This window comes from Neovison vison, chromosome 13 (assembly GCF_020171115.1).
Source record: "Neovison vison isolate M4711 chromosome 13, ASM_NN_V1, whole genome shotgun sequence".
NCBI classification, from domain to species: domain Eukaryota; kingdom Metazoa; phylum Chordata; class Mammalia; order Carnivora; family Mustelidae; genus Neogale; species Neogale vison.
Window position 1 is genome coordinate 146,871,160 of NC_058103.1, and position 24,789 is coordinate 146,895,948.

At 41.7% G+C, this 24,789-nt stretch overlaps 1 protein-coding gene and 1 pseudogene across 1 annotated transcript in view; one reads left to right on the forward strand and one right to left on the reverse strand.

Moving 5' to 3' along the window:
- The window catches only part of LOC122893864 (AP-3 complex subunit sigma-2), a 53,140-nt gene extending 32,352 nt beyond the window's left edge, over positions 1 to 20,788 (reverse strand). Inside the window, exons 1-3 of the mRNA XM_044231155.1 lie at positions 20,673 to 20,788; positions 15,511 to 15,602; positions 15,030 to 15,141 (exon numbers count right to left, since the gene is read on the reverse strand). Coding sequence (XP_044087090.1) covers positions 15,030 to 15,141; positions 15,511 to 15,602; positions 20,673 to 20,741 — 273 coding nt within the window. The 5' untranslated portion in view covers positions 20,742 to 20,788. The remainder of the gene's footprint in view (positions 1 to 15,029; positions 15,142 to 15,510; positions 15,603 to 20,672) is intronic.
- LOC122894029 lies at positions 3,482 to 5,600 on the forward strand (annotated as a pseudogene).
- Positions 20,789 to 24,789: the final 4,001 nt, after the last annotated feature.

Here is a 24,789-nt window from a genome sequence, read left to right on the forward strand (position 1 = left end):
ACCAACCACCATCCAGATATTGCAATGGGATACTCCCAGCTCCTAGATGCTCTCTTTATGCGCCTTCAGACAAAATCCCCCTCCAAAGGTAGCCACCATCCTGATTCCTATCATCACAGTTTGGTTCTGCCTGTCTGTGAATTTACACAGGCGGCAACATACAACATGGACTCTCTCGTCTGACTTCTTTCATTCAACAGTGCTGGTGAATTCCTCCGTGTTAATCCATGTCATAAAAGCTTGTTCATATTCACTGCTACATAGTATTTCACAGAAATATTTATGCATTCTCCTACAGACGGGACATCTGAGTTGTTGTTAGCTTTTGACTGGCTCTAAACTAAGAGAAATGGGGCTGCTTTGGTGGCTCAGTCAGTTAAGCATCTGCCTTCAGCTCAGGTCATGATCCCAAGGTCCCGGGATCAAACCCTGAGTCCGGCTCCCTGCTCAATGGGAAGACTGCTTCTCCCTCTCCTGCTTTCCCTGCTTGTGTTCCCTCTCTTGCTATCTCTCTGTCAAATAAATAAGTAAAATCTTTAAAAAAAATAGAAATGGAAATCATATTTCTAGCAAATTTGGAAAACTCTTTGACATTATTTATATTATTTACTTATTATTTATTCTTATTTTATTGTATCAGCAATTCTACACCTATGTACATACCCAACAGAAATGCATATATATATGCATATGCCAAAAGACACATATTGCAATTTCACAACAGCACTATCCATAACTCTTTACATTTTTACCAGTGGGTGCACATTTTTCCGTGGAGGTAACATACTTGCATAGGAGTTTATTTTCAATCCCTGTGCTGGATACTCAGTGAGCCCTTACCATCTAGCAACCCAAGTCCCTCAGTTTCGGAAAATTTTATCATATACTTTAGTTGAGAATTTCCCCCTTTTCCTGTTCCTAATCTTTCTTTTTGGAGCTGCTTCTGCTGCGGTACTAGACCTCCTCATTTTCTGATCCTTTCCCTTCCAGTTTTCTCTCTGGTCTTTAATTTCTAAGAGAATATTTTGTTCCAACTTTCTTTTTTATTTAGTTTTTTTTGGTTTTACTTCCCAGCAGCTTAAAGATAGGGGTTTGTTTTATCATTCTCCTTCCTTTTATGGTCTCTACTTCCTCTACATTGCTTTTTACGGTTTGTTCACTTTAGTCTCCACATTCCATGTTACAGGCTTTCCTCAGATTACTGATTATCCTTGTTTGTTTGTTTGTTTTTTTATTTGTAAGAATCAAAGGCTCACTGGAAGCTCTGCAACCCTAGCTGTCTGCTGGGGACCCTCCCCTTCATCCCTTTAGGCCTTTTTAATGATTTTTTAAAAAATAGATTATTTATTTATTTATTTGATAGAGAGAGAGATCACAAGTAGGCAGAGAGGCAGGCAGAGAGAGAGAAGGGGGAAGCAGGCTCCCTGCTGAGCAGAGAGCCCGACGTGGGGCTTGATCCCAGGACCCTGAGATCATGACCCGAGCTGAAGGCAGAGGCTTAAACCACTGAGCCACCCAGGCGCCCCCCTTTAGGCCTTTTTATTCCTTCCCCTTAGACTGCTCCGATTTCCCAGAGAGATTTTACAACCTGCAGCCTGAAGATGGAAAGACTAGCTATCTGAAATTTGGGAGCTGAGTAGCGGCAAAAGGCTAGGAAGTCAGTATACAACATTCACAGGGCACACATTCATCTGATCCTCCAGCTGTGTACCAAAGCAGAGACCCGGAAGTGGGGCAAGGACTTAGGGATCTAACGGGAGCTCAGGCAGCTTTCCCTGCCCACTCCGCGCCACACCCAGGGGCTGTGCTGCCAGCTCTGTGCCTCGTGAGGCTTCTTCGCAGTGTAGCAGCTTGGCTGTCAGCCTTCTCTGCTGCTGGCCCAGGATGTGGCTTCCCTGGACTTGCCAAGTCAATTACCATATTCTTTCCTCCTTTCAAAAGTTCCTTGTTATTGTTTACTCTCCTGTTCTGTCCTTCTGTGTCTGTGTAGGTGTGTGTCCTCTAGTTTTAGAGGAAAAAAAAAATGAACTTAGAAGTGTGGAAGTTCCCAATAAGACTTAAAAAAAAAAAGAAAAGAAACTGACAAAGTCAAAATTCTTAACAGAAAATAAACCATGAAAATACTCTGCCAAGAATGTTTAGAGAAACAATTATAGTAAGGAATGACTAGACATCAAAATTCATTGCAAAGCCTTGGTCATTAAAATAGTAAAACAGGGGCACCTGGGTGGCTCAGTGGGTTAACCCTCTGCCTTTGGCTCAGGTCATGATCTCAGGGTCCTGGGATCGAGCTCCACATCAGGTTCTCTGCTCAGCAAGGAGCCTGCTCTCCCCTCTCTCTCTCTCTGCCTGCCTCTTTGCCTACTTGTGGTCTCTCTTTCAAATAAATAAAATAAAATCTTTTTTTTTTTCAAGATTTTATTTATTTATTTGACAGAGAGAGATCACAAGTAGGCAGAGAGGCAGGCAGAGAGAGAGGAGGAAGCAGGCTCCCTGCTGAGCAGAGAGCCCCATGCGGGACTCGATCCCAGGACCCTGAGATCATGACCTGAGCCGAATGCAGCGGCCTAACCCACTGAGCCACCCAGGTGCCCCTAAAATAAAATCTTTAAAAAAAATAAATAAATAAAATAGTAAAATACAGGGGCGCCTGGGTGGCTCAGTGGGTTAGAGCCTCTGTCTCGGCTCAGGTCGTGATCCAGGGCTCTGGGCCCTGCATCAGACTCTCTGCTCATCAGGGAGCCTGCTTCCCCCCATCTCTCTGCCTACTGGTGATCTCTGTCTATCAAATAAATAAGCAAAATAAAAAATAAATAAATAAAATAGTAAAATACTAAGATAGAAATAAAATATGGATCAATGGACAGGAGATAAAATACTTAAACAGGGTGCCTGGGTGGCTCAGTTGGTTAAGAGTCTATCTTCAGTTAAGAGCACCCAGGGTCCTGGGACTGACCCCCGAGTTGGGCTCCCTACTCAGTAGGGAGTCTGCTTCTCCCCCTGTCTCTGCCTCTCCCCCTGCTCGTGCTCTCTCTCTAATAAATAAGATCTTTAATAAATAAATAATAGATAAATAAAATGCTGAAACATATACATGTGTATAAGAAAATATGTTCTTCTCCCCCTCCCAGATGTGATAAATCATTTTAATTATTATCAAAGGCATAATCCACTTTTGGAAATTTGTTAAAAGGTTAAAATTCATACAAAACCTGCCATAAATTAATACAAATGTAGATTAAATGCATCATATCTATCTCTTAAAGCAATACCTTCCATAAACAAGTAAAGGTGGGCGGTGGGCTTTTGCTTTAATGCTCAACAAAGCTGGCTCTAGAATTCTATGCAATTCTGAACAAAATGAATTATCTGAAATTATTTTCCACTTACTGTGAACCTCAATAAACTAAATTCAAAAGCAAATCATGATAAAATCTACCATTATCTTGAATTCTGCAGTCTTAAGAATTTCAGGCAAGCTATGCTGAAAAACCACTGCTGGTAAGCCCAATGAAGGATAGGACACATCATAGGCACTCTGGGTTTTGAAACTTAAGAAAATTAAGAAGCTGATTTTGTGTGTAATACTTTTAGATGCACTCTAGGAAGACCAAAACCATGAAAGCCCTAACAGTCTGTGGAAAAGTCACTGCAGCCTACTGTCGCCAGGCTGCCTCCATGCCTAGAGCTCCCACACCCAGTGTCATATTCGTGTAGCCTCCAGCGGATGGCATTCCCAAATCCTCTTCCTCTCCCTCTACCATGCAAGCCTCCTCCTCTTCCCTGTCCTACAAGGTGCGGGAACTTCATTGTACATGGGGCTTCTCATGCTAAGAAAATACAAAAATTTTTTAAGTTTTTTTTTGTTTAGTTATTTGGGGGGGGGGAGAGATTACAGAGGGAGAAGAGGACTCCCTGCCAACCAGAGACCCTGAGATCATGACCTAAGCCCAAGGCAGACGCTTAATTGACTGAGTCACTCTGGCACCCCAAGAAAATACAATTTTTGACAAAGGTGATATTTTGAGTTGGTGGGGGAAAGATGCACTGGTTGACAGTGTTGGGACAAATGGCTTTCCTTCAGGGGGAGAAATTAAAGGTAGTTACCTATCCCAATACAGACATAAAATACCTTACAGGTGTTACTAGGTGTAAAAAACAAACTAAAAAAGCAATGGCAAATCCCCTTTGCGCCACTCAGGTCTCTCATGGGAACGGATTCAGTCTGTGGGAAGCTTCTGGGTGGCTGGTATTGTTAAAAGTGCTGCCCCAGCAGCCAGGACTCTGGAGTAAGATGCCCAGAGCATATGTGAGGAAAGGGAGACCGTTATTTCTCAGCATCACTGTGCCAACGGGTTGTTTTTACTAGAGAGGGTTAATGAAATTAAGATTAGCGTATTAGCTGCCTTGAGCTGCCATAACAAAATAGCACAGGCTGTGTGACTTAAACAACAGAAATTTATTCTCTTAGTGTTGGAAGCCAGTAATCCCAGATCGAGGTCTGGCAGGACTGGTTCCGATGAGGGCTCTCCTGGCTCACAGTCAGCCACCTTCTTGCTGTGTCTTTGATGGTGATGAGAATTTCTTTGGTTTGTGCACGTGGAAAGACAGAAATCTACAGTATCTCTTCCTGTCTTATAAGAACACAAGTTGTTTGGGATCAGAGCACCACGCTTATAAACTCATTTAACCATAATAACATCCTTAAAAGCACCCATCTCTAAATATAGGCAAAGTGGGGGTTAAGGCCTCACCATATAAATTTGAGGGGACGCAATTTAGTCCGTAACAACTGGATTCTCAAATAAAGCAGTAAAACAGAATGAGATGGAATAGCTCCAGAAAAGATATCCCCAGATAAAGATAAAAAAGAGCAGTCAGATGTATGTTTCTCCTAGAGCCTCAAGATATCATCATTTGAGATCATGATCAAGATCAAAACAACATGAAAGTCTGATAATGTAGGAAGAAAATGCAGGAGCCAGAGAAGAAGCAGAGTATGCTAATGTATGAAAAAAATAAAGAAGCTACAGACGCAGAGAGCAAAATAATAAGATATATATCTAAAAATAAATCCTCTAAGAAATACAAATTTGAGGAACATATTGACAAAGAACATTCTTCTTATAAAGTAAAGGAGAGATTAAATATATCTGAAAATGGTGAGGACAGACACAAACACAAAGAAATTAAGTCTTTGAGAGGCAGAAGTCATTCAAGACCAAAGTCTCATTAAAGGCATCATTACAGTAGAAGCGAGGAGTGGAAATGTCTCAATCCAGGAACAGATACAGAAGTCATAATCCAGAAGCAGAGAGAGGAAGAAACCATGATCCAGAAGCAAGGGAAACACTGTGGATCAGATCTAGTTCCTGCTCACCAACAGGTATAGGGGTAGAAGCAGGAGCAATGCTAGAGGAGATGTCAAGATATAGAGAAGACAATGGAAAAACCAAGAAGCGTTAACAGAAGTTTAACTCAGACTCCTAGTCTACCTCTCTTCAGAGGCAGAAATAGCAGTGAGTGCACAAAAAGCTTTAGCTAGGAAGCTGGAAAGGGCAGAGGCTAGAAATTAAAAGAGCAAGAAGAGGAAACTGCTGAAAACAAAAACAAGAATTAGCCACAGGTATGGGAGGCTCTGTTCTCAATGCTGTGGCTCTGTAGGCAGTGCAGTGAGCTCCCCTTGTCCATGGCGGTGCACCCCTAGACCCCTGTGGGTGCTAAAACCATGGGTAGTACTTAACCCTGTAGAGACTATGTCCTATATGCACACACCTATGATGGTTTAGTTTATGAGGCCTACTAAGAGATTAACAATAATAAAACTACAACAATTATAACAATATATTGTAATTAAAAGTTACTGGGTGGCGCAGTTGGTTGAATGACTGCCTCCGGCTCAGGGCGTGATCCTGGAGTCCCGGGATCGAGTCCCACATCGGGCTCCCAGCTCCATGGGGAGTCTGCTTTGCTCTCTGACCTTCTCCTCGCTCATTCTCTCTCTCACTGTCTCTCACTCTCAAATAAATAAAATAAAATCTTTAAAAAAAAAAAAAAGTTACATAATGTGGTCTCTCTCTCTCTCAATATTTTACTGTTCTGTACCACCCTTCTTGTGATGACAAGATGAGAACATGCCTGATGGTGAGATAAAGTGAGGTCAGTGATGAACGCACTGCGACGTAGCATCAGTCTACTACTGACCCTCTGATAAGTCAGAAGCAGGACATGCCTCTGGGTCGTGGCTGAGCTGGTAACTGAAGCACGGAAAGTGAAGCCGTACATTAAGGGGGACTACTCTGACACCTAAGACAGCTATGGCTCAGATGTTAGCCCAAATTAATATTTTTCAGAGATGAGAATGGTCTTACCTAGCTATTACAACCCTGCAGTTGTGAATCCAGTGAAACCTGCTGAACAAGGGGAAAAAAGAAGGCACTATAGCAAGGCAAGAGAGAAGGGGACGATTCAATGCCTGCTTAAATACAGAGTTAAGCTGAATTTTGAAAATAAGAACCAAAACATCCAATTTAGAAAAGTAAATGATATTGTAAGTGAAGATGAAGTTGGAGAGAGCTGAGCTGATAATGAAGGAAGTCCCAAGACTAAGCAACAGGAAGAAGTAAGGTTGACTCTAGAACATGGGGTTAGGAGTGCTGACCCTACTCCACTTCCCACATAATCCAAAATCCATCTATAACTTGACTCCCCCAAAACTTAACTACTAATGGCCTACAGCTGGTAGCTGGAAGCCTTACCAATAACACAGTCAACATACATTTTGCACGTTATATGTATTATACACTGTACTGTTACAATAAAGCAAGCTAAAGGAAATATGTTATTAAGGAGATCATAAGGAAAATATATAGTACTGCACTATATTTATTGAAAAATATCCATGTATACGTGGACCTAGCACAGTTCAGGGGTCAACTGTATTTGGAAATCTAGTATGAAATGGCAAGATTATAATGGATTCACTTTGAAAAAGATCACACTTCTAAGGTTCAGGACTTTAAAAACTTCTTGTTCTGAGGTCAGGTGCTTGTTCACAGGAGGGCTAGCATTCCAGCTTGCATGGGTATCACACGGACTTTAATTTATTGAAAAATAAGATCCTTATTACAAAAAAAGTAGTAACTATGTGACGCAATAAGAGGCATTAGCCAACCTCAGTGGTGATCATTTTGCAGTATCTAAGTGTATCAAAACAACAGACTGTACACTTTAAATCCGCGCAACACTGTATCCATCAATTATATCTCAGTGAGGCTGGGAGAAAATCATTTTTATAAAAATCAAATCAGTGACACTGGTGTTACTGTTGTAATCAGACTAAACCTCCTTCCATTAAACTTTACAAGAAAAAAAAAATTTTTTTTAAAGATTTTATTTATTTATTTGAGAGAGAGAGAGAGATCACAAGTAGGCAGAGAGGCAGGCAGAGAGAGAGGGGGAAGCAGGCTCCCTGCTGAGCAGAGAGCCCCATGCGGGACTCGATCCCAGGACCCTGAGATCATGACCCGAGCCGAAGGCAGCGGCTTAACTCACTGAGCCACCCAGGCGCCCCTCCAAGAAAAATTTTTTATTTCATGAATTCTAATTTTTAAATAAATAAAAGCTGCAGGTGGGATAAAATTTCATACATGGATTATTTATGTCATCCCGGGTACTTTTACACTTAACTTCTTGCAGTTATTTTCATCTCTTGAAACATGAAAGAAATGTTATACAGATGTTCTGTAGACTATCTGGCTATTTTCTACCTAATCCAGCACAGATGAACTGGGTGGTCATGGTGATAAAAATGGTTTTCTCAGGAGAACAAACCCTGTTAAAATAGCCATACCACCCAAAGAAATCCACACACTTAATGCAATCCTCATCAAACACCAACAGCATTTTCACAGAACTAGAACACAAATAATTCTAAAATTTGTATGTATATTAGGACCTTCTTTGGAAAAAAAAGAAAAAAGCAACAACAAAACTTGAACGTAAGATCTGAAAGACGAAATTAATAAATGGAAGAAAATGCGGTTTTTAATTCATTTCTAAGCATAAATCCAACAGAGACTTTTGGGACCATTACAAATTATTCAAGAATGTAACAGCTGAACAGTTATAAATATCAGAGAATATATTTAAAAAGAACTGCACCCCCGGGGAGTAACTGGTTGTACCGAGTATCTGAACCTACATTAACAACAGTAAGACAGTGTGCAACTCATGCAGAAAGAGAAACACAACTCAGTGGGACAGAATGATGAGTAAAAACAAAAACTAAATTATGGTTCTTCAACTGACCTTAGTGAGTGGCTACCACATGCTAGACACATACCATTCTACCCTGGGACTACCTCAGTCAGTAAGTCGCGCTCTCGCCAGGCTTATGTTCCGGGTGTGGGAAGAACAAGGCATATAAAGAAGATCTTTTCTATTGTCCTAAGTGCCCGGAAGGAAATGAGCAGGATGATGGGACGGGGGTTACTTCAGACAGGCCTTCATGAAAGTCTCGGAAGATCCACATTTGAGCTGAGTCATGAATGATAAAGAGAGTCATCTGAAGAGCTCATGAGGAAAAGAACTTGCGCAAAAGCATTCTAGGGGCCCCTCGGTGGCTCAGTGGGTTAAGCCTCTGCCTTCAGCTCAGGTCGTGATCTCAGGGTCCCGAGATCAAGCCCCGCATTGGGCTCTCCGCTCAGCAGGGAGCCTGCTTCCTCCTCTCTCTCTGCCTGCCTCTCTGCCTACTTGTGATCTCTCTCTGTCAAATAAATAAATAAATTCAATAAAAGTGGCAAGTTACCCTTTCCTTATACAGCTGATTTTTGTACTTGCCACTCAGATATCCCAAACTAAGATAAATACTAGTTAGGGAATATACATCACATGGTAACAATAAAGAGAAGCAAAGGAATGACCAACACAAAAGTCTGAGGAGGGATGCAATGAATGAGTCGATGGAAGTAAGGAACAGTATATACAAGCTTTATGGAACTAGTAATGTACTGTTTCTTAATCTGAGTGATAGCTTCATTTTACTAGCATCTTGAAACTATATTGACATGTTTAGCAGATTTTTTTTTGTATATACATGTTTCACAATAAATACAATTTTTTATTATTATTATTTTAAAGATTTTTATTTATTTGAGAGAATGCAGAGAGAGAAAGCACAAGCAGGGAGGAGGGATAAAGCAGAGAGAGAAGCAGGGTCCCTGCAGAGCAGGGAGCCTGATGTGGGGCTGGATTCCAGGACCCTGGGATCATGATCTGAGCTAAAGGCGCACGCTTAACTGACTGAGCCACCCAGGCGCCCCTGAATATAATTTTAAAAACAACCTTATAGGGATTCTGATTGGGTTTTCAGTAAATTTAGAATCTGAAAGTATTGACAGACATTGTAATGAGCTTTCTCAACAGACAAAGGGTATGTTTTATCCATTTATTTTGCATTTTCAGTAGAGTTTGGAAGTTTTCTTCATATATATCTTGCATATTTTTTACATTTATTCCTTGATATCTTATGGACCATTTTGCTTTTGTGAGTGGGTCCCTTTAAATATTGTATTTCCTAACTTATTATTGCTAAGGGAAAGCTATTGACTTTTAAGCTTATTACACGTGTCCCAGTACTGAGCTCTATTATTAGCTCTAACTGTTTCACAGTGATTGCTTTGGATTTCCTAGGTAGGTAATAATTTCATCTGCAACCCTAGGAAAGGCAATCCCCCATTAACTGAGCTTTTTCCCTCAAAACATACTTTTGCATTTCTTTGTCATTCATTTTTCCTGATAAATTTTCCCTTCAACAAGTTCTGTAACATTTCCTGATGGAATTATAATTGGTTTCCCACTTGTTACTCTATTATCTTTGGTTGACTTTTCCCAACAAGGAAAGCACTTGTAGCTCCATTTATTTGAACTATCCCTTTGTTTTTTCCTTTAAGATTTCATAATTCTATTGGAATTGTCAAGTATTCCATACTAAGTAAATTGCCAAACACTCAATATCCTATGTCACTACTGTGAGGGTTTTTTTAAATTATGGTTTTTCTAAGTATTTTCATGAAATGAAAAACTCAGTTTTGATGGATTCATCTCATATTTTGCCATTTTGCTCATATCATTCATTACTTATTATTATAATGCTTGCTGTTTTTCCCAGGGTTTCTAGGTATATAATCAGGCCATACTATAGTGAAACTTAGTTCTCTCTTCCTTTACCATGTAACTTGTTCCTTTCTTTTTTTATCATTCATTACAAATGTTTACTCAAATTAGAGTAAACGATAAGAGAGATCCTTGTTTTCATGAATGCCTGTAAATTTCTCTCCTGAGGTAACACTGGCTCTTGGTTTTAAAACTAAAATTTGCTGGAGTGCATGGCTGGCTCAGTCAGTAAAGTGTGTGACTCTTGGCTCCAGGATAAGTTTGAGCCCAATGGGTTCAGGATGCAGAATAAATAAATAAATAAAGTGGCAACTGGATGGCTCAGTCAATTAAGCAGCCAGTTCTTGGTTTCAGCTCAGGTTCTGATCTCAGGGTTGTGAGATTAAGCCCCGCAATGGGTTCTGTGCTCAGCAGGGAGTCTGCTTGGGATTTTTCTCTATCTAACCTCCCCCCCGTCCCTCCCCTTGCTCACATACTCTCTCTCTCTCAAAATAAATAAATAAAATCTTTTTTAAAAAAATAAAAGGGTTTCTATAAAAATAAATAAATAAAATCTTGGGGGAAAAATAAATAAAACTAAAATTTGCTGCTCTGAGAAAAATAACCTACATACTGGAGAAAAGAAGGAGAAAAATACTTTTCACTATATACTCTTGGTTTGCCTTTTGAATTTTGAACAATGTGTATGTATTATCTCTTCAGCAATAGTTTACGATAAATAAATAAATGTGCACTAATAATCACACAAAAATGCTTCCTATTCCAATTCAAGAGCATTTTGGGAATATAATTTGGATAATCATTTCTCTCTGATGCAACTCTATCAGTCTCCACTATCTTTTTTTTTTTTTTTTTAAAGATTTTATTTATTTATTTGACAGAGAGAAATCACAAGTAGATGGAGAGGCAGGCAGAGAGAGAGAGGGAATCAGGCTCCCTGCTGAGCAGAGAGCCCGATGTGGGACTCGATCCCAGGACCCTGAGATCATGACCTGAGCCGAAGGCAGCAGCTCAACCCACTGAGCCACCCAGGCGCCCCCAGTCTCCACTATCTTTCTTACTGCTGTAATAGAGTCAAAGAACTTTCCCTTATTAAACTGACTTGCATCCTTAGAATAAAGACAATTTGGACACAATGAATATTTCTTCTAATATGAAATATTCCTGAAAGAGAAATTTCAGAGCTAGAAAAGAACTTGTAAACTTGTAAACTCGATCTTAGCCAAAAGGCCGAGAAGCGATCAACTTGCAAACTTGTAAACTGAAACACACAAACACAGAGCAGAGCCGAAACAGAAAACAAAAACCCTTAAGTCAAAAAAAGCATAAAATGATTTAAGACCACACTGCTTATTATTAGGACAGATAGAACAAGAGCCAGGTCTTCTGACTTCTTGCTACAAGTGATTATTAGCTAAGATCTTCTTTAGTAATTCTGTACCCAAACTAATATGTTATTTCAAGTAACATTTCTTTTGAGAGGCTTTTGGATTACTAACAATTTACACAGTAAAATACACTTAAATAGTGTGATTTTTTTAAATTCTTAGTTTAAGAAATACCTTACGTGGCGCTCTGGGTGACTCAGGTGGTTAAGCGACTGCCTTCAGCTCAGGTCATGATCCTGGTGTTCTGGGATCAAGTCCCACACTGTGCTCCCTGCTCAGCAGAGCTTCTCCCTCTGACCCTCTCCCCACCAACTCAGTGCTCTCTTTCTCTCTCTCAAATAAGTAAAATCTTAAAAAAAAAATTTAAAAAAAAAAAAAGGAAAAAGAAAAGTTTAAAAATCTAGGATTAAAAAAAATTTTTTTTTTTTTAAGATTTTATTTATTCGACAGAGAGAGAGAGACAGCAAGAGAGTGAACACAAGCAGGGAGAGTGGGAGAGGGAGAAGCAGGCTTCCTGCTGAGCAGGGAGCCTGATGTGGGGCCCAATCCCAGGACTCTGCGATCATGACCTGAGCCAAAGGCAGACACCTAATAACTGAGCCACCCAGGTGCCCCAAAATCTGCGTTCATTAAAAAAAAAAAAAAGAAAGGAAAAAATATCTTATGCAATAAGAGGTTTTATTGTACTTCAACACTTAAAAATTCTACTGAATCTATCACGGAGTCAGGTTTTTTTAAACCCTTTTGAATTTCAACCTGATACTGGATTAAGTGCCTTGTTGTTGAACTAATTTGGGTATTTACATTTTGAAGTCAGCTATTTCAAATACATTAGGAATACAACTATGTGTATCATCTTCTAAAAACAAGTTGATGTTTTCTGACTTTTACCCTCAATATATTAGGCCAACTATTTATTGATTTCGCGGTCTTTTCAAGGATCAAACCCTTTAGTTCCTGTTATTTCTACATTTTATCTCTCTTCCCAAATCCAATGCCTACTACTTAATAAATATCCATTATATTGTAGGGTTAATTTCTTTTTATCTTGCCAATATAGATACTTGCCAATATAGATACTCCAATAACTGCATCTCAATTTTTAAACTACATTATCACTATTTCCTTTTTTTTCTAAAACACTTATTATATGCCCATTTTTATAGCATTCTATAGTTTACCATACTATAAAATACAATGTCACAATTGAATCCTATAATCTATTACTTCTAAATTCATGATAGATCTATGACTCAAATGTAGGTTTTTTGATTCTAGATCTTAAGCTCTTTCTGTTATGCACATTGACTCTCAATGTCCAATCTGACTCCAGTGTTTTAAGAAAGCTTTTTAAATCTTATCTTAGAGACAATTTTTCTTAGATAATTTATACTGTTATGTACAATATATGAATATAATGTAGGAGTTTTTAAATTAATCATCTTAAATCATTTTCTGAATGTAAAAATTTGTAGCCAGAGAGTTCGAGTTCTCTGTAATTGTTAATTAGGTTTTAATGCAAGCTTCTATTTCAGTGCTTTATTCAAGTCACTTAAAGGAAGCATACCTAAAATTTCACATATAAAGTGATGGAATTAGGGCCAGTGGCTGGCTCAGTTGGTAGACCATGCAACTCTCACTCTCGAGGTTGAGTTTGAGCCCCATGTTGGATGCAGAAGTTATTTCTAAGAAAAAAATTTAAAATAACAGAATTACACTAAATTAATAGTTCCCAAGTTAAAGTCCCTACACAGCTCAGTTTTCCTAAAGACGATGAAAAGAATCTGTAACCCACAGGACACCTGGGTGGCTCAGTCAGTTAAGCGTCTGCCTTTGGGTCAGGTCATGGGCCCAGTGTCCTAGAATGGGGCCCTGCGTCAAGTTCCCTACCTAATAGGGAGCCTGCTTCTCCCTCTGCCTCCCTTGAACCCCCAGCCCTGGCTGGTGTTCTCTCTCTCCATACCCTCTCTCTCTTTTTATATTTATAGATAAATAAAAATCTTTTCAAAAATAATCAGGGGTACCTTGGGTGGCTCAGTGGGTTAAAGCCTTCAGCTAAGGTCATGATCTCAGGGTCCTGGGATCCAGCCCCGCATTGGGCTCTCTGCTCAGCAGGGAGCCTGCTTCCTCCTCTCTTTCTGCTTGCCTCTCTACCTACATGTGATCTCTGTCAAATAAATAACTAAAATCTTAAAAAAAAATTCAATTGATCGATCTGTAATCTATTTTAATTTACAAAAATCCTAAAAAAAAAATCAGGTTTATCTATGTTAAGATTGCACAGACTAACTAAAATATTAAGTCTCTGTCTTAGGCTAGAATTACAAGTGAAAATAAAAAGTATGAATTCTTAAATGTCACTTGGTTTAACAAATGATAAAAATTTTCAAAACATGGTATGATACTATAATTTATAATAAGAAAATATTTGGTATTCATCCCTGTTTCTGGCATAGAGCTCCTAAGTGATAAAGGAATTTGGAATGTCCTAAATGATAAAGGTGACCTGTTTATGTTAATAAGGTGACTTTTAGAAGGCACCTAAAGATGAGGGCTGGTTGCTACGGGAACCAACCATGCAACTGGAGGACTGGAACTTTCAGTCTTACCCCTGATCTCCAGAAAAACCCAACAAGCCAGTATTTGGAGAGCTTCCATGTTGGTGGACTTTGGAGAGTGGCCTGACTAGAAAGGGCATGGAAGCCCTTTCCCTATTCTTTGTCCTATAAATCTCTTCCATCCTTTTAGAGTATGCAGGTAATCTAGTAAGTACCATGTTCTTCTACAGAGTTCTATGAACCACTCTAGCAAATTAAACCCAAAGAGGAAGTCATGGGAACCTCCGATCCATAGCGAGTCACTCAAAAGCACAGGTGACACCAACCCGGATTTGTGACAGGTCTTATCTTTTTTTTTTTTTAAAGATTCTATTTATTTATTTGACAGAGAGAAATCACAAGTAGGCAGAGAGGCAGGCAGAGAGAGAGAGAGGGAAGCAGGCTCCCTGCTGAGCAGAGAGCCCGATGCGGGACTCGATCCCAGGACTCTGAGATCATGACCTGAGCCGAAGGCAGCGGCCCAACCCACTGAGCCACCCAGGCGCCCCTGTGACGGGTCTTTATCTTCAGGTAGATACTGTCAGGACTGAGTTAACTTTGTGGGTCACCTGGTCACTGCCCACAGAGAAATGAGTTAACTGCTCGGTGGTGGTGGAGGGGGAACTGGTATCAGAATCATACGTGAAAACCAAGGGCAGAGAGAGGGCTGGGTAGAAACCAGTGAATCCAAAAGCTCCCGGAGTTTTTATGGGTTGCCAGGAGCTTTCTTAGTGCACCATATGGTGGACATCTGGCAACTCTCACCAGTATCAGTAAAAAGACTGACAACAAGATCTACAGGATAGTGACTCAAAAATCCAGTGCAAATTCTCTTTGGTGGCCGCCATCATTAGCTGACTACACATACCTGGATGAGGTCCAAGATTCCAAGTTCGCTCTCTGACGAATCCACACAGAACACAAAGTAGAGTGTGGCATAGTGCCGGTAGATCAGCTTGTAGTCGGAGCCACCAATCAAACTGCAGAAGATGGGAAACACTTACATGGCTATGTCTTAAACATATCCAAGAGAAACCCTATGCCAAAGAATGAGAACGGTATGCAACAGAAAGGGGAGGCCAGGTCAAACAACAGGCCACTTCTACCAAGGGAACAGCAACCAAGTGTGGCAGAGGTGCCTAAAGCACTTTAGCTCACCTTTTCTCCTGCCATCTTCCCAAGAACCAAACACCTAAATGAGTAATATCTGAAGCACAACCATTCAAGAGCTTCCAAAACAGAATTGGGTCTCTTCCTCAGCAGCACAGGTACCGACCGGACACCTGAGTACTACCTCAAGGGCACCCAACAGTGGATACACAGGCAGAAAGCTGAAGCCCATCATTTACCTTCCACCTTCCAAGAAGTTACAGATGTTGTCATCTCGCTTGAGAACTAGATGGAAGGTCTCTCGAACAATCTGCTGTTGAATTTCTTCTGGCTATGGAGTAAAAGAAATAAAAGTGAATCAGTAGCAGGGGGAGGTGGTCTGACAAATTACATTCCACAGACGGGGATGAACAGGGAGAGACGTGCTTCCAAGCAGGAAAGATCTGAACATTTGGTACTGGTTTCCAGAAAAAATAAAAGTGATGAGAAAAGGAAAAATAAAAGGGGAATCTATGGAAAATGGATAAGACTCAGTTACAGGAATTAAGCTAGGGTATATTTACCTGGACATCAAGTCACTAACCGTTACTGTCTTGATAGTAAGCCCATACTTCCTTATGGTTAATAACCAAGGAAAGGAGTGGGGTGCCTGAGTGGCTCAGTCGGTTTGGCATGACTCTTGGTTTCAGCTCATGATCTCGGGGTCATGAAATCGAGCCCCACAATGGGCTCTGCTTGAGATTCTCTCTCCTTCAGCCCCTTCCCCCACTTGCACACACTCTCTCAAATACATAAAATCTTTAAAGATTCTGAGAAAGAGAGAGAGAGAAAATAAGTTGAGGGGAGGGGCAGAGGAGAAGCAGACTCCCCACTGATCAAGGAGCCTGATGCGGGACTCATCCCAGGATCCTGGGATCATGACCCAAGCTCAAAGGCAGATACAACTGACTAAGCTACCCAGGTGCCCCTGAATCAATAAAATCTTTAAAAAATAAAAACCAAGTAAAGGAGAACTGACAAACTCTCATAAAAGGTCAAAGAATAACTAGAAGGCCCAGTCCTGAATATTTTGCCTTCCCCTAGAAAATATCTACGCTGAGGTAAATAACAAATATCAATGGGTCTAACCCCTCAAGGAGGGCAAGATTTAATTGTATAATCATGTTTTTAAAAACTGAATTTTCGGGGCACCTGGGTGGCTCAGTGGGTTAAGCCGCTGCCTTAGGCTCAGGTCATGATCTCAGGGTCCTGGGATCGAGTCCCACATCGGGCTCTCTGCTCAGCAGGGAGTCTGCTTCCCTCTCTCTCTCTCTCTGCCTGCCTCTCCATCTACTTGTGATTTCTCTCTGTCAAATAAATAAATAAAATCTTTAAAAAAAAAAAAAAACTGAATTTTCGGGACGCCTGGGTGGCTCAGTGGGTTAAGCCACTGCCTTCAGCTCAGGTCATGATCTCAGGGTCCTGGGATCAAGTCCCACATCAGGCTCTCTGCTCTGCAGAAAGCCTGCTTCCTCCTCTCTCTCTCTCTCACTCTGTCTGCCTCTCTGCCTACTTGTGATCTTTCTCTGTCAAATAAATAAATTCTTAAAAAAAAAAACAAACCTGAATTTTCTGTCTTCTATATTGGTAATACAGTATTACACTGAAGATGGGAGTTACTCACCAATGAAGTATTAATGACAGAAAAAGTTCCATTTACAGATTAGAATTTTGAACAGTTATACTTTTTTTTTCACTACCATACAGGAGAAAGCTCAACTGTAAAGACACCTCTTGATGACTCACACGGATTTCTGTTTACAGAGGAGGTTCCTAATAAGTATGGTTAACAAAAGAAGGAAAAAAAAAAGATGATGGGGGGCACCTGGGTGGCTCAGTCAGTTAAGCCTCTGACTCAGGGTATGATCTCGGGGTCATGGGATTGAGCCCCGCCATGAGCTGTGTGCCCAGCTAGAAGTCGGCCTCAGATTTTCTCTGTACCACCCCCCACTCTCTCAAATAAATAAATAAATCTTAAAAAAGAGAGAGAGAAGGATGATAGGAGGAAGAAACTGATCATTAACACAAAAGTAACTGAAAGCTCTAGACCAATGCTCTCACATCTCAGTGTGCAATCAATCACCTGGGAATGTTATTAAAATACAGGTTCTGATTTAGTAGGTTTGGGGTGTATCCTGAGAGTACACTTCTAACAAGCTTCCCAATGATACCAATGTGCTGGTCTGGGGAATCCTACTTTGAGTAGCAAAGCTTAAGGAAACCTTCAGACTGGATTTGCCCTAAGAGTCAGAAAATAGATTCAAGTAATGTTAATCCCTTCTTTCTAAACCATTGAATTAAAATTTGAAATGGTTATTTAAATCAAGACCAAAAAAAAAAAACAAACCCAGGGAAAATGTCATTGTGGAGAAATTATTTTTCATGACTTTGACTCAACATGGATAAACAGTGGCTCCTCAGTATTTACTGAATACTACCAAAGAGGCGCCTGGGTGATTCAGCTGGTTCAGAATCTGCCTTCAGCTCAGGTCATGATTCTAGAGTCCTGGGATCGAGTCCCGTAGTGGGGGTCCCTGATCCGGAGACTGGTTCTCCCTCTTGTATTCCTCCGCTTATATTCTCACTATCCCTATAAAACTAGTAAATAAAACCTTAAAAAAAAAAAAAAAAAGAAAGGTTTTCTTGTAAGTCGGAGACAATCAGTCACTATTTTCCTGGTTTCCATTTAAAAAGTCACAAAGCTAGCTCACTGATGCCAGGATGCTGTAAAGGATTAACTCTGTGTACTTGGAAATATAAAACATGCTAGGTATCAGCACTTTTTTAACCTGATAAAAACATCTTTCAAACTAAACTCTTTTCTCTGACCCTAGGGAGAGGTGGCAGCAGTCAGGGGATGTGGTAATGAAACAGTGAAGCTAATTTCTCTTTTTTTTAATTTAAAAAAATTTTTTTAAAGATTTTATTTATTTATTTAAGAGAGAGCACCCACTAGCAGGGTGAGGGGTGGAGGGAGAAGCAGACTCCCCACTGAGCTGGGAGCCAAGGCAGGACTCTAACCCAGGACTCAAGATCACGACCTGAGCCGGAAGGCACCCCTAATTTCTAATTTCAACATAAAGGTGAACTACTACTTGCTTACATGCCTCAATGACATTAGCAATCCCTCATATCTTTTAGTTCTCTTAAGTTTTCAAGGTAACTTTCACTCATGAGCTAATGTGGTTGTAATAAAAATCCCAAGTTCTCCAAAGAAGGTTTACAAACGGCCAATAAGGACATGCAAAGATGCTTAACGTCATTAGTCATTAGGGAAATGGAAACTGAAACCGTAATGAGAATCCACGTGATACCCATTAAAGCTTCTTATCAAAAAGATAGTAACGGGGCGCCTGGGTGGCTCAGTGGGTTAAAGCCTCTGCCTTCAGCTCAGGTCATGATCCCAGGGTTCTGGGATGGAGCGCTGCATCGGGTTCTCTGCTCAGCAGGAAGCCTGCTTCCAGCCACCCCTGCCTACCTCTCTGCCTACTTGTGATCTCTGTCAAATAAATAAAATCTTAAAAAAAAAAAAAGATAGTAACAAGGGGTGTCTGGGTGGCTCAGTGGGTTGAAGCCTCTGCCTTCTGCTCAGGTCATGATCCCAGGGTCCTGGGATCAAGCCCTGCATCGGGCTGTCTGCTCAGCGGGGAGCCTGCTTCCCCCTCTCTTTCTGCCTGCCTCTCTGCCTACTTGTGATCTCTTTTTCTCTGTCAAATAAATAAATAAAATCTTAAAAAAAAAAAAAGATAGTAACAAATGTCGATAGGGAGATAGAGAAATTGAAACCTGTATACACTACTGATGGGAATGTAAAACAGTGCAGCCACTTTGGAAAACAGCTGGGCAATTCCTCAAAATGTTCACCATAAAGTTACCAGATAACCCAGCAATTCTACTCCTAGGTTTATAACCTAGAGAAATGAGAACATACGTGCACATAAAAACATGTACACAAATGTCCACAGCAACATTACCCACGAGAGCCATAGGGAGAAACAACAGATAGGCAGTCAAAATGTGGTCTATCCATACAACGGAAGACAACTTGGCAACAAAGAGGAATGACAAATTAATACATGCTACAAGCTGGGTTAACCTTAAAAAGATATTAAGTGAAAGAAGCCAGTCCTAAAAGACCACATACCACATACTGAATACCCTTTATATGAAATGTCCAGAATAGGCAAATTTAAAGAGACAGAAAGTAGACTAGTGGTTGTCTAGGGCTGAGAGAGTTAGGAGGAAAACAGGGAATGATTCCTAATGGGGAGGGGCTTCTTTTTGGGGAAACGGAAATGTCCTAAAATTGACCATGGGGTCGGTTCCACAACTTTGTGAACGTACTGAAATCCACCGAACTGTACACATTAAATAGGCGAACTCTATGTGTGGGATTTATCTCTCAACACCACCCAAAAACAAAACAGAAAAGTTCACACACACAAATGCATACACCAACTGAATCGTTGTATTGAACGTTAATAGTTTTATCTCAAAATAATTATTAAATAAAATGTCATCTAGCTTAAAAAATTCTACGAGAAAGGTAAAATTATTTTGTTCCTATCTATTTGACCAAAATAAAGAGAGGGGGAGAGAAAAACACAGGGTCCATAGACACGGGGTTTAAAAAAAAAAAAAAAAAGTGAGCTGAGGCCTGAACAGGAGTTTTCTGACTCTTTACCCTCCTTCGTTTCACCAGTTATGTGTGTAACATTTGGAAATGTTGCCACGAAGAAATACAACCCTGGAGGGCAGGAGGCAAATCAGGACGTTTGTGCTTTCCCAGAGGAGTTTCTGGGAAAACTCAAATTCACGTTATCATTTACTGAGCCCTCACGCGGCAGCATCTGCAATTTCTGATCACGTCCCACTCTTAAGCGGACTCTGTTCAGCTCTACGGGAGGAAGGGGCATCCAGTCCCTGCGCAGCCCCCGCCAGCACGGAAGCAAAATAAGCCCAAGAACGCGCTCCTGCAATCTCCCGGCCGCAGCAAGAACTTTCCTAAGTTGGCCCGTGTCTTCCTACTCGTCCAGCCGCGCTTAAGGACCGACAGATTAAGGGGACTTCCATCAGTCGCGTGTTCAGGGGGGCACACCCCCACCGTCATTCGGCGAGCCCTGAGACCCAAGGGGTGGTGTCACCAAACGGCAGAGAGATGCAGGGGTGCGGGACCGGTGAGGGAGCGCGGGGTGGGACAGACGGCCCGACAGCCGCCCGGGTCCCGCAAGGAGGGTCAAGAGGGTGAGGGTCACTCCGGGTGGGAGGAGCCCGAGGTGGTGGACCGGCCGGAGTCGCCGAAGGGAGGGAAGGCGGAGCGCGGGCGCTCCGAAGGGATGTGACGAAGCTGGGCCGCACTCACGAAACGCTGGTAGAAGCGGACCAGCCGCGGCTTCCCGTGGTTGTTGAAAACCAGAATCGCTTGAATCATCTTCGCCCGCCACGTTTCTTCAGCGCCGGCAGCTCCCACAAAGCATCTCCTTCCGTCGCAGCACGGCCACTTCCGCTGGGTGCGCCGGGGAACGAGGCCCGCGGAAACGTGCCCCCGCGCTCAAGGGCCCGAGCGCGAAGAGTCCGGCTTCCCCGCACTGCAGGGTCGGCGGAGGGCTCGGCCCGGCCGGGGCGTCACTTGGGCTGGCGTCGGCTCGCCAGTCCGGGCCCGGCCAGGGCGCGAACCGGGACCTCCGCCGCTCGCCCGGACGGAACGCTTGCCGCGGAGTCCCCGGGCGGAGCACGTCGAAAGAGCAGATGCCCGACGCAGAAGCTGCCAGCAGCAGCCGCGCTCCCAGGCGACCGGGCGGCGGGAGCTTCCCCATCCCGCCGCCCGCGCGAAGACGTGCAAGTCCTGCTTTTCCCGTCACACTCGCAGGACGGTTCTCAGTGTGCAGGTGCCGGCTCCTCTAGCCACTGTCCGCTAAGGGGAACGTTGAGTTCATTTTCGTTTTTCCATAGTCGGTAGTGAGTGGGGGCTCAAGGACTCTTCAGTGCAAATCCATGGGGCGATCCCAAGTGGTAGATTGTGTTTCTTCTTCTAAGAACTTAGTGGGGACGAGGGGGAGCCACGTCCCTTATTGCGGCTGGAGCTACACGTTGGAACCCCCTGTCCAGAGGACTGGCAGTGGGCATCAAAAGCCTTCAAAATATATAGACCATTAGGCCCAGCGTTTCCACTGTTAAAATTTATAATAAAAAGATTGTGGGCGTGTGAAAAGCCTCAGGAATGTGCATCTCAGGGACCCTAGGTGGTTCAGTCCCTTAACCATCTGCCTTCAGCCCAGGTGGGGATCAAGTCGCAGATCAGGCTCCCCGCTCGGGCTGCTTCTCTCTCTCCCTCTGCCTGCCTGCCACTCCCCCTGCTTGTGCTCTCTCCCTCTGACAAATAAATAAATAAAATCTTAAGAAAAAAAAAAGTACATCTCAGCAGTGTTAACTGCAGGGGAAAATGGGAAACAAATTATTCTGAAACGAGTTACTTGTTAAATGCCTTTTTTGGCATGCACATGAGAAATACTAAAAGGTCATTGAAAATAATACTGTGAAATGTTTACGATATAGGTAAGTGTTCTTGGCCTATCTGTAGGTGAAAGATCACACAAGGTATGTACATGGATATCCCAGTGTATAAGACTGTAAGTAGATACACCCAAATACAAATAATAATCATGTCTAGTGGAATGTCGGCATCACTAAGTGTTCAGTTATAACCACTGTCCTGATTATAACCCTGGCTCCGGTGACCACCTGGGTACTTCGGGCAAGTGTCTTCATCTGTAAAACAGGCATAGTATCAGTTTCCTTTACTTTAAAACTAGGCTCTTTTCTACTTGAAAAAAATTATTCCACTTGGACGGTTATAAGTACAAAATCAGTTGCTTGAAAGCACTTGGAGCAATGCATGGCATATAACTGAGTGGTACATAAGTGATTTAACAAAGCAGTGAAATTTGATTTTTTTTATTTTTTCGAATTTTCTAAAATAAATATGTATTACTCTTGTAGCCAGATTTTTTTTTTTTTTAAGTTAAAAAATATCCAAGAGTTAAGCATCTGACCCTTAATGTCAACTCAGGTCTTGATCTCAGGGCTGTGAGTTCAAGCCCTGCGTTGGACCACACCCCAGGTGTGGAGCATACTTAGAAAAAAATATATGGGGGCGCCTGGGTGGCTCATCGGGTTAAAGCCTCTGCCTTCGGCTCAGGTCATGATCTCAGGGTTCTGGGATCGAGCCCTGCATCGGGCTCTCTGCTCAGCAGGGAGCCTGCTTCCTCCTCTCTCTCTGCCTGCCTCTCTGCCTGCTTGTGATCTCTGTCAAATAAATAAAATCTTAAAAAAAATATGAAGTCAATAAATATGCACTGAAACTTGACAAAATGTTTCAAATGTTGAGGAGAAATAACAAAATACTAAAGCAGAAGAGTAATAAGGGAGACCTAGCTCTACCAACTATTAAAACCTACTATGATAGTTCAAATTGTCACTATAGGGAGACATTGAAATAGAATAATAATTTAAGTATAAAATAACTTTAATATGTGATGTAGGAGACATTGTAACTTGAGAATGGGAAGGAAGCCAAAAACTGTATTGGGATAACTGGTTAATAATTTGAAAATAAGCTATTTAGTTATCTCACTTCCTACCCTTTCACAAATTAAAGGCAGAGTGGATTAAGGACTTAACTGTGAAACCAGGAAATAACCAAAATGAAAGAATTGAACCCGAGTATCTAACATCTGAAAGGAGAATATAAACCTAGAAGCAATAAAAAACTCACAAAAAGTCAACAGATGTATCTATATAAAGATTTCATTTTTGTAAAAAAATCAATTTTTTAAAAACAAGTTGATAAAATATGGTAAGTTGTTATATTTAAAATATAAATAACAGAAAAGATCTCCACTTTCAGTATATCAACAGGTAAAGAAACTGAGTAAGCAAAGAGGAACTATATCTAGGTAATGAACATGGAAAGAATCTTTAAGCTCACTATTAATGGGGGAGAAAAGCTAATCGCAAATTATTAACTTTAAAGTATTGTTTTACCTTATCAAATACCATTTTTCAAACGTTATTACACCCAATTCTGGCAAAGGTAGCATGGAAAAGGTCCTCTCCTATAGTGCTGGTGAAATTAGAACTCAGAACAACCCTTTTGGAAAGCAATTTGACAATCTAAAAAAACTTTTGCAGAAGACTCCTAGATTCCCAGTAATCTGACTCCTGGGAATCTGACTCTAAAGAAATAACCCCAAGATACAAAAATATGGTGGGGGTGCAGGACAGGGAGGGTGTATGGGTGAGATTTAGGGAACTACATAATCTAGAACACTTATTGACATGTTCATTATATTAGCTCCAAGTAGGAGTCCATTAATTACCCCCAAACTGGACAATGATAGAGCTGCTAAGTGGCAGTCAATCTTAAAAAACAATGGTTATGAAGACTCTGTAGCAACATGGAAAGCGATTATATAACATTAATTGAAAAAGGATTATCAAGTTTTGTGTGTAGGTATGGTATAACAACCAAGGACACAATATGCCAGGAGCAGGCCCCACCCCCACCTCCATGGCTTTTCAGATGCTCATGTCTTGCTGGAAAGTCTCTTTTCTCCTCCATCTACCTGGACTTCTTTCCATCTCCACTCCCCTCGCTACACACTCTATCTAGCCTCTCACTGTGACAATTAAGGCAGTCTCCCGGTTGGGATCATTGCCTTCAGCTTCTCTGCAGTCAAATAATCTTCAGTAGAAACAAATCAAATTGTACCACTCTCTCCAGAATCAGTGGCTTCCAGGAAGTTAAGGATAAAGTCCTAAAATACTTAACATGCTAAAAATACCATGCCTGAGGTCCTGCATCATCTCCAACATCTCCACCCGTTCTCTGAGCTCCAGCCACAAAGGCCTTTACCTTTCTCCATCCCACTGTCCTTCCCCTCCTTCTTTCCTTCTCTCCTTCTTTCCTTCCTTCACCTCTCTCCTGCCCATTTTTTCCCAGGGCTTCCCCCACTGACACACTGGACCTCCTTTTATGGAACGGTGGCCTGCCTGTATGACCTTGCCATACCCTTTGACCCTAATGCTATGGGCAGCAGGATGCGCTCACTGGGTGTCTCTACTCCCAGTCAGTATCTCCAGTCCTGCTGCTTAACCACTTCCCTGGCCACCCCCATGACTGAGGTCCCAGCATGCTCAACACCCAGCCAGCCCCATTCAGACACAGGACATCAGGGAGGCAGCTTCTGTAATTGTCGAGGTGAGAGGTCACAGGGATCTAAACTAAGAAAAGGGGGACAAGAACACAAGAGATCCGTGAGCAGACCAGTAACCCGTGACTTCAGGTGGCCTCACTGAAGTGTGAATCCCAAGCCTCACCGCCATATTGTCAAGCCCAGGCTCAAATATGCAAGAAGGTAAACGAAAATTGGAACCATGATAGTAAGTACAGGAAGCATAGTATTACCTGCTCAACGGCT